At 40.3% G+C, this 14,585-nt stretch overlaps 1 protein-coding gene across 1 annotated transcript in view; it reads right to left on the reverse strand.

Annotated features, from left to right (window-relative positions):
* Positions 1-14,585, reverse strand: part of CCDC178 (coiled-coil domain containing 178) — a 79,714-nt gene that overhangs the window by 46,587 nt on the left and 18,542 nt on the right. Inside the window, exon 5 of the mRNA XM_075214415.1 lies at positions 4,710-4,922. Coding sequence (XP_075070516.1) covers positions 4,710-4,922 — 213 coding nt within the window. The remainder of the gene's footprint in view (positions 1-4,709; positions 4,923-14,585) is intronic.

The raw sequence follows: 14,585 nt of genomic DNA on the forward strand, positions 1-14,585 counted from the left end.
AAATGTATTCTGAGCTTAAAGACATGCGTTGGACAGAAGAACCTGTTAAACTTGAAGAACTGTAGTAGAGAATTCTGTATAGCTGATACATGTTCTACTGTACCTTTCCAAATAATGTATTACGTGTTTTATTGCACCCTTGAAGGGCATACAAAAGGTTATCTCCAAGCTCCAGAAGTGTACGGTTTATAGTAAAAGAAGAAATCGTTTAGAGGATTAAGACTTTCTCTTATGATAACTTGTTTAGATCTACAAACAGCGTGGTCATACACCAAGGGGGATTTGTATTACATAACAATTAAACGTGGTACTGAGACCCTGCATATAACATCTTTAAGGTGATAGTTTATTGTACTATCAAAGGGTGGACTGTCAAAGTCGTATAATTGGATGAACGAAAGTATATTGGTTTAATATTGGTTTGCCGTGCGTATTGCGAAGCGTACGCCACGTGTTACGTGGCGTGGCGCGATCGCACGGTAAAATACGCACACACTCGCATTACAACAGTTAGTTATTTATATAATTTCATATTGGTTCTGTTACACTAATTCAGGAGCAGATAGTATTCGGTTTATTATTAGTATATATATATATATATATATATATATATATATATATATATATAGTGATTATATGTACATTGTAGTGTTATTAAAGGTTTAGGTAATAGGAAAGGTGTCATGCCTGATATCATATTGAAGCCCTAATCATCAGCAGCTGTCCGGTGCGGTCGGCGAAGAGATCGCACATTGCATACTTTAGTTATTGATATTAGAGAGTAAACCTTTGTATGATACTGGCTATGAAAAGGAGCAGACCCCCTGGAGAGAAGACCCCCACCTTTGGATTCCTTAGATTGAATCAACCTGTTACCTGTCTGGCCTAGACCCACCCAACGTCTGGACCTATAGAAACAATCTACGTCATCTCTATTGTTCACAATGAAACACTGACTGTATATATATTAGCTGCATCTCACTGGGGCCTCAGTCAACTCTGACACAATATTCTAAACAGAATATTGTCCATCGGGTCCCGTGGGTGCGCAGGCGAGCGCAAGCGATTGCATTGGTATGTACTTATCTTTTGGTATTGGCTGTGCTGTACTGTACTTTATCATTATATAATAATGTATTGAATTGTTGACTATTTACATCTGTTAAAATAAATCACTTTGTGCTTTGGACACACATACAATTGATTGGGCAATGCTTATTTTAAAACGATAAAATTACTTTAAAAATATCAAGTCACCAAACTTGACCAGGAAAATTAAGACACCAAAACAATAGTCTGCAAATCCATTTATCGGACGGTGATAACAGAGACAATAATGAAACAGAATGATATGATGAACTCTGTGCCTAAAGTATCTAAAGAGTCAGGAAAGCTAATGAATGAGACTCCAGTAGTAATTGTCAGGCTCGGCTGAAGTGCAGAAGCACAGGATCCACTAACCGGTACTAGTGCCACTGAACTAGCGGGTGCGGAGTCTAACGTGCCCCTGGTATTCACCAGGGACCCCCGCGAGGAGGATTGGACTTAGCTGCGGAGGGCACATGGGTCGCGGTCCCACTAGTCAGTTGCCGGTGTACAAGTAGAGAAGTCAAACTGTCCGGGTCAGAAGCCAATCAGGAGTGTACAGAGCCAAAGAATAATCCGAAGAGTAGTCAGGCGGCACAAAATCACAGGAACAGAACGGGACAACAGAAGAAGAATGGTCAGCAAGCCGGGTCACAACAGGAATGGTGCAGGAGCAGGAGAATGGTCAGGTAAGCCGAGTCACAACAGGTAAGTCTAAAGGTAAGCTAGAGGCAGAAATACTGATACTCTGGCACCCTAATGGTGCCAGAGCAGGTTTTAAATAGGAGCAGGGAGGGGGCGATAGGTGCGCACGGGGGGGGGGGGGGGCAGAGCATGCTGACCGCCGCCAAGAAGAACCCCATTGCCTAGCAACGGGACACGTCAGAGCACCTGCGCCCGGCAGGCAGAGGACGGCTGGGGACGCTGCGTGCCTGTTGCTTGGCAACAGGACGCCCCCGGCAGAGTCTATCAGATGGCCATCCCTGCACTGCAGCGAGGAAGCGGGGACGGCGTCTGACAGTAATGCATGATGACACCACCCAAAACCACCAACCATTCCAAGCATGCAAGTGGAGTAACACCTGTTATCACTCTCAAGGTACAGTACCAAGATAAACAAAGGTTTCGACAATGAAACTGCTATTGTTGAACTGTACTGTTATGAAGCCAAGTGGTTTGATTTCTTAGTCTGTATATTTTGATAGTTGCACAGTATCATTTATCTTGCTCTTTATGGTTAATGTAATTGTAATTTTTAATACCTTCACAAGGTAACATTTATTGAGTGATACAACTGCCTTTTGTCCAGGATAGATGTGCTATAAAAATGTGTATCATGCGTAGATCTGCTTTGTATCCAAAATGCAAATTGTGCTACTTGAGCGATTCTCTCTGCATTTGTGAAGCATTGAACATGATATAGATGTTCATCTCATGAAAGAGGGTTACAAACTGTATATCTTGTACCTACTATGTGACATTAAGAGAATATGATCCTCCATGCTGATTCAGCTGACCTGACTTTCTTTCATTATCTGATTGTACATATTACCAACTACTATATGTACTAAGGTACATAGAGCTCCAGTGCTCTGTTTTTGGAACATCGCATATTCATACGTAATAATTAGCATGTTGCAAATAAAGCAGCTCTGCTCAAAATCGGAGCACAGCTGTCCTCCTCCACCTCAGAGGTTACAGGATATAAGAGCCCCAACACCTTCCAGGTGCATGTAGATAACCAGGTTATTCAAATGGCTGGATAACCCCATTTTCTGGATCAAAGGATATGCCAGACTAAACACAGCCAATTTTCTGACTTCATAGTTTTTCACATTCATGTAGAATTAGAGAGGTTAAACCTCATTATTACAGCCATAAATCAGGCCTGGCCAGCTTGTATTTCTCCAGGTGTTGTGAAATTACAAGTCCCAGCATGCTTTGCCAGTTATCAGCAGGCTATATACTGGCAAAGCATGCTGGGGCTTGTAGTTTCACAGCACATGGAGAGCCACAGGTTGGCTAGCTCTGCCATAAAACATTTCTAGGTTTTAGAAGATATTCCTCCTCACTCTCCACACAGGAGATTCATCTTTTTAAAATATAAATGGTGTTGCCCCTTTAACTGTGCTGATATACTCCTCATTTACTTAATTCTAAAACATTATTCAAGCTGCCATTAAGTGTTCTGTTATGGAATACAACATATTTGTCTCACTCCAATAACCAAAATCTAAATATAGCAAACACTGATGTCAAGGCACTCTTTAGTCAGCTGGATTTTTTTCTGAAATAATTAAATAACAAAGGGTGACAAAGTGCAAATGATAAAACTGTTAAAAATACATTTTACTCAATTTAAACAATTTATCAAGATGTCACAATTTGTTCAAGCAATTTTCCTTATGGTATTACCCTATATTTGTATAAGTACAGCATAGCAAAATGGAGCATGCAAATCAGTATTAATAAGTGTCATTTAGTAAATGAGCTCACTGGAGCAGACACATGGAGATCTAACCTGTTTCTTAATGAACATCATTAAAATCCCAATGGAATCAGGAAAATGGTAAGAAAAATACTGGGCACACAATGTATAATATCAAAGATGTAGTCACAAACGCCGTTTTATTGTTGCTGTTGGTTTTAATTGTTTATTTGGTAAAATGTTGCAAGTCTAATTATATCACCCAGTGAAAAAATCCCTGACTTTACAGTAACATTTCAGTGACCAGTGTAGTTTTCTACTGTATGTGATGAAATAGTTTATTAAAGGGATTGTGCCACTGTTTAAGAAAGATGCAAGGACCGGTATTACCACTAAATAAAACAAAATCACTGCTATGGCTGTGTGCAGGGGAGGGCTGGCAAATTTTAACCTGGGGGCAAGCCTCGAATCAGCAGCCTATTAGGAACATGTTAAAGGAAAAAAAGCAGGACGCCCAGTGACCCAGCCCAAAGTAGCACATTATGCGACTCACCCTGGGGTCAGATGTTCCCCTGCCCCCCAGTCCAGCCTGCCCCTGACGGTTTGATGCATTATTCAAAAGGTTCAAACTTCACTGACAGCAAATTCAACAATGTAGTATCAAATCAGGTACTGCAATCCAGAATGATTGTGGTATGCAGGCCTGCACTGCTTCTTTTTACTCAGGTGACTTTTCTGTCCAGAGAATGTTAAAGTGCACACACACTCCCCAGTTTTTGGAAACACCACCATAAAATCTGTCTATGGGCTTGTAGATAGTTGGGAAAATGTACATGGTGCCTCTACTGTAGGACCACACATTCCTTTATTTAACCATTAATTTTGTCTCCTAGAATGCTGCTCAGCATATAATTATTTTATATTATATTAATAATGAGGGTGAATGGCAGGAGAGATGCTGAGATTGTCACATCTAACAGCCAGAGTCAAAGGAGGAGTTCTTCCCCCATGAAACACAACCCTTAACAGGTAAAAATAAACAGAGCAGTAACATGCTGTATTTGCGTAATATATACATAGCTAGATATAAATATATATATATATATATATATATATATATATATATATATACTGTATATACCAGCTGTAAGTAGAATCACCAGTCACCATCAGCAGGAAATAAATATTACTGTACCTTTTTGAACAGCCTCGGGGAGATTAGAAAGTTTCCACTGGGAGAGTACATCAATTTGTGTGGTCAGACCTTGTTTACGTTTCTTTTCTAACTTCAAAGCCTCTTCTGCTTCTTGATGCTCTGTTTCCAACCGCCAAATCAGCTGCATAACCTCGGACATGACAGCTTCTGTGTGTAGTTTTAGGGACAAATCTTCCCCTGGACATAGAAAATCTGAGAAGTGAAACAATTACTCAGGACACTACATGCTCTTTTCAGTAATGTGCTTTCCCTGCCTTTCACCCATCCTACAACTATCTTTGAAATAACAAGGTATCCTCAGAACTAATATATACACTAATCAAGAGGTGCTCAGTCTGCTTATTTGAGGAGTTTATTGGCACCATGGCAAGATTTGGCAGGTCAGTCATGTGATGCTGGTCCATCATCTAGAGGCCCCTGCTTTGTCCATATGAATATGCTCTGAGTCCAGCGCATGAAGCCCCGTGTGGATTTCCAGTCCTGAAACTGAAAGCCTAAATGGGACTTCACACACAGATGCTGGTCTCTATGAGTGGATGTCTGAGGAAGTAATCGTCTTGCATCCCCGGGACCTGTAGCCACAGCAGTAGATATGCCACTGTTAACCTGTGTGAATTCACCCACATCATTATTGTATTTCAATATATGTCTGATGGTGTACAGAGCTTATTTAATAAAGTGGTGCAAGTACATGTGTGCTGTGATCAATAGTAATCAATCAGAAATAAGGTTTCTTTAGACTGACTAGCCGTGATGGCTAAAAGAAGATATTCTGAAGGATTGCTATTGATTAAACAGCATCTTTGCTCTTTGAAACATGTTATTAAATTACCAATAACACGTAAAACACAGCATAGTTCCATGTCCCATAGAAACCGAAATCCTTAACTAGTCAGGCGCTCATTCCACAACTAACTTTATTATCTCTATATCTCCTAGCACTTCTCTCCTGGATCTGTAAACTACCACCATGCTCCTATATCCAAAATCTATGGACCCCAGCCGCATCCACCCCAACTTCTGTACAGCACTACCACAACACCCAGCTACAAGCAGCACTCCATGGCTAAGACAAAGAATTAGAACCTTACTACTAAGTTTACTAGGTGAACCCGCACACACTCTCCCTCAACAGCCAAGTGCAATAGTGCACCCCTGACTGTACCATGTTATTAAATAAGCCTCAACTTGTGATAAACATACAACACTCTATTATGACAGTGTTTTTTATTTTGATTGTTTTGATGTAGCTTAACAAATAGTCCAAAAACACATGCTCTTCCTGCCCTTCTCTTTACTAGTTCTATGATATGAATAGACTCGTTACTAGTAATTTAATAGACATCTTCCTGAATACATTAGTAGGATACAAATTAAGCACATGAACATCATTTCAAATGGTTTTTTACATTGGATACATTTAGTAGATCTATTTCCAGATGAATAAAACAATGATGGCCCTGTGTCTGATCTATGTCTGATATTAAGCAAATTTCACTGGAGACTCTGTTCAATAATTCACATTTCCTCAAAAGTCCAAGAACTGTGGCAGCTCCCACTCACATTTGTTAAAGCAAATATACAGGTATGTAAGATAATATGGGCACAATTTATATGCATATTATTTTTAATGTATATAAAAATAAAGCAATATTGTACTTGTATATTAACCCTGTCAAGACTCTTCAATTACAACCTACTGTGCATTTCTTATGGTGCCCACTCACACTGTGAGCTGACTATGTGGCAAAACTGCCAAATAACGAGATCAGTGAGCACTTTGGCAACATTCCACTAATCCAGCTGAGCAGCCAAGTCTCAACGTAGCACCACAAATTCCAGAACATTTGATTAAATACGAGGGGATGGGGTCCTCATTCGACCTGCCTACAGACATATCCAATCAGTTATTGTGATAATTTAGGAGCGCAAATGCGCAATGTAATTAATTTGGTATGTGTTCTTGTTTTCCACAGTATACCAGTCTAAATTGCCTACTCTCCCGGAATGTCTGGGATGACTCATGAATTTCGGACAGTTCTCATGGATACCCGGGAGAGCATGCTTTTCTCCTAGATGCTGCCCACTCCCTAGTGACTATTAAAGTAATTTTATCGTTTTAAAGTAAGCATTGCCCAATCAATTGAATGTGTGTCCAAAGCACAAAGTGATTTATTTTTAACAGATGTAAATAGTCAACAATTCAATACATTATTATATAATGATAAAGTACAGTACAGCACAGCCAATACCAAAAGATAAGTACATACCAATGCAATCGCTTGCGCACGCTGCGCACCCTCGGGACCCGATGGACAATATTCTGTATAGAATATTGTGTCAGAGTTGACTGAGGCCCCAGTGAGATGCAGCTAATATATATACAGTCAGTGTTTCATTGTGAACAATAGAGATGACGTAGATTGTTTCTATAGGTCCAGACGTTGGGTAGGTCCAGGCCAGACAGGTAATAGGTTGATTCAATCTAAGGAATCCAAAGGTGGGGGTCTTCTCTCCAGGGGGTCTGCTCCTTTTCATAGCCAGTATCATACAAAGGTTTACTCTCTAATATCAATAACTAAAGTATGCAATGATGCGATCTCTTCGCCGACTGCACCGGTCAGCTGCTGATGATTAGGGCTTCAATATGATATCAGGCATGACACCTTTCCTATTACCTAAACCTTTAATAACACTACAATGTACATATAATCACTATATATATATATATATATATATATATATATATATATATATATATATATATATATATTTATATATAGACTAATAATAAACCGAATACTATCTGCTCCTGAATTACAGTGTAACAGAACCAATATGAAATTATATAAATAACTAACTGTTGTAATGCTAGTGTGTGCGTGCGTATTTTACCGTGCGATCGCATCACGCCACATAACACGTGGCGTACGCTTCGCAATACGCACGGCAAACCAATATTAAACCAATATACTTTCGTTCATCCAATTATACGACTTTGAAATGACAATGGCCTCAATAACGCCATTTGCAGTGAATCGCGTAATTTTGATCCTGTCCCCTGCAGCTCGTGTACGCGATCATGACATTTCAACTCATGTGCTAAAATGACAACATGCCCCCCTTCCTGCACTTGCCCTGGAGGGAAAAATCTCAAAGATAGCAAGTATGGTCTAAAGTCCACAAAAACAGGGAAATGTGACCTATTCCTTTTGGTCTGCAACATCAGCTTTGCTTAATAATTTGATTTCTTACGTGCCACTACAATAGACTCCTATATCTTCTAAACTAGTTTGGGAGGAAAGGGGTCTTTGACCCCACTAATAGGCTCCAAAGTAAGCCGGAAGTGATCTAGCTGCCCAGTCCAAGCACTGAATGGTTGGAAGTCGTGCAATTTGGCCACCACCTGTGGCCAAATTGGACAGAGATCTGGGCAATTTATACTATTGTACACTGAGCCGGAGTAACAGATTGGTCTTTCTGGGCTATAGCCTAGGGGCCTCAGGCAACCGAGGGGTGACTAACAAAGATTTTAACTTAATGCCGGTGATCGGGCTCCATTCATTCAAGTTAGGCAGGCGCAGCTAACAGCAGCTCTGATGCTGTTAGCTGCCTTGCTGTCAGTGCAGGCGCTCTGCATAGTGTGCTGCTTAGCGTAGAGGTCTGATGAGACTATGACATAGTCTCACAAGACTGCCTTACTGACCAGCGCGCTGCGCACCTTCCCTCACTGACAGCAGGGCAAGAAGAAAGAAGAGGTGCCGCCTAGAGCCTGAAGGATGCAGCGAAGAGTACCAGGTAAGTTCCTATGTATGGGGGGATCGGAGGTGATACACTGTGGCTTTACAAATTACTGGGGGTATCTTAGACCAGGGGCCCACATTGGCTTATTCCAGCCCTGATTGTACACTACTGCAAAATTTGTTGCTGATTAAATAATTGATATAGTAAAACAAATATTTATTAATCTAAATATAATATACTATTTTTTTAATAGTAGCAATAATAAAGTGAACATAACCCTTTATTATAAACAGAATATATTTCCATTTAATAACCTTACATTTCAGAGGTATCCAGAAGATATGAGGCTTAAATATAGATGTAACTTACATCTGCTCATGTTCCAAACAGATATGATGTATGTTCTGGTATTTGTTAGCAGAACATTACTTTTCTAATCTTAGTCATGTACAGTCAAATGGGTTTTAAAATTAATACTAATACATGTCTGACACATGCTGAAAACAGTGCAGAAAATTAGAATTTTTTTAAAGCAAATGTCTTTCTTATAATAGAGCTTACAAGTTACTACTGTAACCCAGAGGCATTCAAAATGACTATCTTATTTCAATGATGTGCTCAAATCTCAGATTGCTCATATCAGAAAGAATGGCAGCAGAAGATACTAAATACAATGACATTCAGTATTCTAACAATGCTATGATTAATGGTGTTATTCTAGCTATCAATATTTTTACTGCAGTCAGGTCATGTAAAGCTCTAACGCTGCAATCACACAAATAAATGATGTGCCCTTGATTTTTTTTTTTTACAATAAAGATTTTTATTGAGTTTTATAGTTATGTAGGGGAAAAACAAAAACACATTACAAACATGCAAAGAGGAAAAGAAAAAATGAAGGGGTTACAAAAAAAGGGGGAGGGAATGTGTTCAGCATAGTTATGCCGGTACTACAGGGAGTACAATTATACAAGATTTGTCCATAACAAAACACTGTTTTTGTTTCTTGTTTGTTTTGTTTACAGAGAATTGGAGAAAGCTGGAGGGGTGCTCAGTATAGTAATTGCTCCAGTCGAGCCATTTAATAAGAGAAGGGGAGGCAGAGGATCAATATGGGAGCCTCAGAGTCTCCATAACGTAGCTCTTCTGGATTTGGCAGTAATTACTGAAATAGGAGGAAGTGCAGTAGATTTCCAATACTGGGTGATTGCAGCTTTAGTGACAACAAGGATGTGCCCCACAAAATACCGCTTACGGTTTTGCAGCTGTGGGGTATAAAAATGCAAGGGCTCCAACTCTAGGGAAGGGAACAAAGAGGTGTTCACCACCAGGTTAATTAGGTCAACTATTTCAGACCACAGAGGATGGAGATGTGGGCAACTCCAGAAAATGTGCACTAAAGTCCCAACCAAATCACAATTCCTCCAACAGAAGTTAGAAACCGAAGGCATGAATCAATGTAGCTTCTCAGGAGTCGAGTACATTCTATATATGAGTTTAATCTACATTTCAGAGTGGTTGATACATTTGATACCTTATAGACATTTTGGAAGATACGGTCCCAGTTCTCATCGGTTATTGACAGATGGAGATCCACTTTCCATAGATCCTGGTTGGGTTGCTTGCTACCTTCTATAGAGGACAGAAAGAGGGTATACCAAGTGGAGATACTTCCCTCATGTTGGAGTGGGGGAAGGCGGAGGGTTATGAAAGGAGGGGGTAGCAGCAGGGTAGGCAAAGAACAAGTCTGTGACTGCATCCAGTATCGAATCTGTAAATATTTATAGAAATCAGGAGTAGGAGCTGCTGCTGCAGGTGAGAGAAAAGAAGCAGGGTGCCACCCTCAAGTAGTTGGTGCAATATAACTATGCCTTGAGTTTAGCCAAGTCAACGAGCGATAAGTTAGAGGATGAGAGAGTAAAATCGGACGTCATATGGATAGGTTCATCACAGTCCTTAAGGGAGTCGAGGGTGCTAGTTAAAGAAATGGCTGCACAGGGTCTATTTTTGGCGTCCACCCATAGTAAATCCTCTATTGGGAAAAGGTGGGAAGCATGTTTCTCTATATCAACCCACAGTTGATTGTGTCAGGAACCAGCCATTCCTTAATTTAGTCCAATAAGCAGGCAAGTTGGTAAAATTCTAACTTGGGAGAGGCAAGACCACCTCTCTACTTAAACATGTCCAGTTTGTCTTTCACCACTCTACGGTGTTTACCTCTCCATATAAAGTGCAGGGATACACCATAAAATTTACTGAGGAAATGGCAGGGGATGAAGTAGGGAATGGACCTAAAAAGGAACAAAATTTTGGGGGGAAGCATAATTTTTATAGCCACTATCCTGCCCAACCACAAGACCTCACAATTAATCCACATTTTGGTCAAGGAGATGAAATTGGCCAAAAGGGACGTGTAATACAGGTAACAGAATCCTGTGGGGTTCCACAAATTTGGATGCCTAAATAAGTCAATGAACTTTTTTAACTTTTACATAAATCCATCTGGTTTACTGTAAGAATACATTGATGGGTTTCCTTTGTCTTTACCTTTTTACTATAAGTTGCTATTAATGATTTACGGAGAGCAGAAAGGCTTTAGAAAGCCCTTCTTCTAAGCATGATTGTTCACAGCACAATCCCCCCATACCTCTCATGCAAAGATCAGGTAATCCTCTCCTCAGGAACAAGCTGGAGTGCTGATACACAAACGTGTTTCAGCCAAGAGAATCTGCAGTCATAAAATATTCCCCACATTTTGCCAAAGAAAGACCAAGTTATATAAGGACTCCCTAGAAAAATGACAGATTCATGTTGAAAAGATACAAAAAAGTGCTGTGTTTCTCTATAGAAGGTACATATTATAAAACTACAAATAATCACCATGAAAAAATATTTTCTACAATGCAAAGTGAATCTGCTATGTTTCAAAATGTATACATTACAAAAGACCAAAGAAAAAAATAGATGTGGACCCTACTTGAAAGAACACCCAATCTATACTGTTGTAACACAAAAACCTATTACTATCTAAGAGGCAAAACGTACTGTTGAAACTCTGAAACAATGCTGGATCATGCCAAATGGCAGTATCTAAAAACAAACTAAACTGTGCAAAACATCTTTTAACAACTAATTGTGCAGATTTTCCAGCAGCTGAATGCGAGTCTTAGTTCTTTAAGTGCATACTTGAAGTTAAAACTTCATCTTTGCAGTCTCTGCAATTTTCACTGTAGTTTCACATTTCCCCACTGAGAGATTTCACAAGCTCTCCTAAAAGCCTGAAATTCATAATGCAACTGTCTTCTTGCCTGCCATTTTTAGATTATTCTGTTTTGTCTGCTGTCATATATTTTAACAGAAATTCGAATAGTATACTTATCTTTTCAGCAAGCCCTGAAATAAACCCATGTTTAATGGAAAAATCTAAACCGCAATAACCTACAACAGAATAATGTACAATTATTTACAAACCACAAAAATTACAGGCCCACCATCTTTCTTTAAGAGAGCAAGTGTCCTACTTGCACATTTCAAGGTGTGCATTTCTTGCTTTTGGCCCAGTCTTCACGCCTGGGGTGGGGGATAGGGGGGTAGTGCAGGTACCGTGGGCTGTGTCTGCCTGTCTAGTGGAGGAGCCACAACCTGGTGTGGTAGGGGTATAGGTGGCTGTGAGGTCTAATACCAGAATGCTTGCAGCTTTTTTCCATTGTCTGCATAGTCACACACCCCCCAGGTTGTGCGTGTAGCCTAAAAAGGGGCTCAGAAAGCTGATGTATTTTGGCAGAATTACCCCTCAGCAGCCCTGGCTGTGGAAAATATGTGAAAATATAATTAATACAGCAACTGGGATCTGGCTGCAATGCATTGGTAATTACACTGCATTACTTCATCTGCTGGAGCATCACTAGGGATGGCTGCAGCAGACAGAAAGAGAAATGTGCCGCCTGGATTATTTTAGGCACAGGGAGAAGTATGTAGAATACAAGCAGGGTGATTATGTGATCTGATTCAGCCAGGATGATAATTCTCTCGTCCCCAGGAGATAACGTAAAACAGACCTTATCTATACCCTCCCACCAGAATCGCTTGTTAGCTGGCCTGGTCTAGCCAGTGATAAGCACAGATTTCATAGACACCATAGGAGAGGAGAGGGTAATGGTCACTGGTTTAGGACCCTTCCATTGATCTGAATAGGAGGGTTCTGCTTTCACTGAAAGGTTTCACCTGCTGCAGAACTTCTTGAAGAGCATGACTAATGATTAATATATTGTACATACTTCATAGTGGCCAACAAGCATGAGTCTAACCAGCTAATGCAGAAACTGGTTCTTCCACAACCTCCATCCAGTATCATCGACTTAGCAATATGATTATATAGGACTACGAGTCCCTTTTACCAATTCTCTTAATCCCCCCCCCATCCCTGTCACCCCCTCACCTACCAGTCTTTGCTCCTCCCTTTCTTAACCCACCGATTCTCGCTGATATTATCTGTGATATCTTTTCTTTCATAGCACAATGGGCATTTGAAAGCTTGTGCCTAGGGGGCTCCATCTATCTCTATCCGGTACTGCGTGGAATATGGTATATATGGTGCGGCGCATGATTACTCTTTGATGTGGGGTCAAGACTCATGTGTTGGGTGCAGGCCCATAGCATAAGTACAGCCCAGGGTCCCAAATTGTCATAATTTCCCACTGATGACATGACAGTGTTAACAATTTACCGATTACATCATTGATTTATAATCATGATTGGCAAGTATTTGATTTTTTAGAATAGAACAGATTTGTGATTTTCAAGAATTCATTAAATTCAAGATTTTTCTGTCTCAACTGTTTCAAAATAAATAAATCATCACTCCATTAAATGATTATAAACAAGCCATAAAACAAAGCTTATAAAAGGATTATATCTTTAGTTGTGATGCAATCAACTGTGTATCATAATTTGTGTTTATACTGTAAACAGAGTGTTAGGTGACATACAGGGATTGTTTATGTTTTATTAAATCATCTGCAGTGGATTTGGATCTTACATCCATCTCACAAGTAGTTGTTTATCAGATATGACTGTCGTTATTTTCTCTTTAACTATTTCTATTAGAAAAAAATGCCTTCTATGAGGAAAGATTTATCTCAAGCAATATGTTACAAGCTGAGAGCCAAATAAATACAAATATTGACATTACTGCTCTACAAATGCTCTAGAAACTAAGGGCTAGATTTACTATCAGGCGTGATGCATGGCGGCTTCAAACCGCCATGCATCGCGGCGGTTTTCCGGCGTGTTTGCATTGCAAACAGCCGGATTTACTAATGGGCGCATTTCAGCTTCAATTCGAAGCCGCCGGCGATGTAACGGCGGGATGTAATGCTCAAAGCCGCCGGCGGCTTTGAATAGAACATGGCGCTTTTGCTTTAAATGACGGCGCTTTTGTGTAAAGGCGGTTTTTTTGAAAATTACACCTGTCTCCTGGCCTGTTACTATTGGCTATTTTAAAAATCAGGAGATTTGACATCACAAGGCCTATATAAACCACTGGCCTGACACTTTTTCTTTGATAGGGGTTTGAGGAATTTTTTGAGAGGAGTTTGGAGGATAGTGGTTTGCTGAGAGTTGGTGAGAGTTGGAGTTTGGTGGATTGGTGGAGCGATATCTGTTTGAAGTGTGAGTAGTCCTGTGGTTTTTTTCCTGTTTTGTACATTTATTTTCTCATTTATTTTCTGTCTTGTATTTTTTGTATTTGTCCTTTGTCTGTGTTACTTGTGTGTGACTGTGTGGAGAGTGTGTCTGTAGGTAGTGTAGTTTGTTCTTTGTGTTTGTAAGTCCTTCAGTGTTTTGTGTTTTTCTGTCTTCTGGGTAAAAATGTCCAGAGATAGGAAGGGAGAACAGGCTGAGGAGAGGGAGATGGAGGTTGAGGGGTCAGAGGAGGGAGAGGGAGAGGTTGAGGAGACAGGACAGGGCAGGAAGACCAAGACAGGGAGGAATGTGCGCTTCTCACATGATGAGAATTGTGTGTTGGTGCACAACATCATTCCCTGCTACGAGGTCATCCTAGGGAACCTGGCAGCCCGGACTCCTCTAAGGCGGCGTCACCAACTGTGGGGG

The sequence above is a fragment of the Mixophyes fleayi genome, chromosome 5 (assembly GCF_038048845.1).
Source record: "Mixophyes fleayi isolate aMixFle1 chromosome 5, aMixFle1.hap1, whole genome shotgun sequence".
NCBI classification, from domain to species: Eukaryota; Metazoa; Chordata; class Amphibia; order Anura; family Limnodynastidae; genus Mixophyes; species Mixophyes fleayi.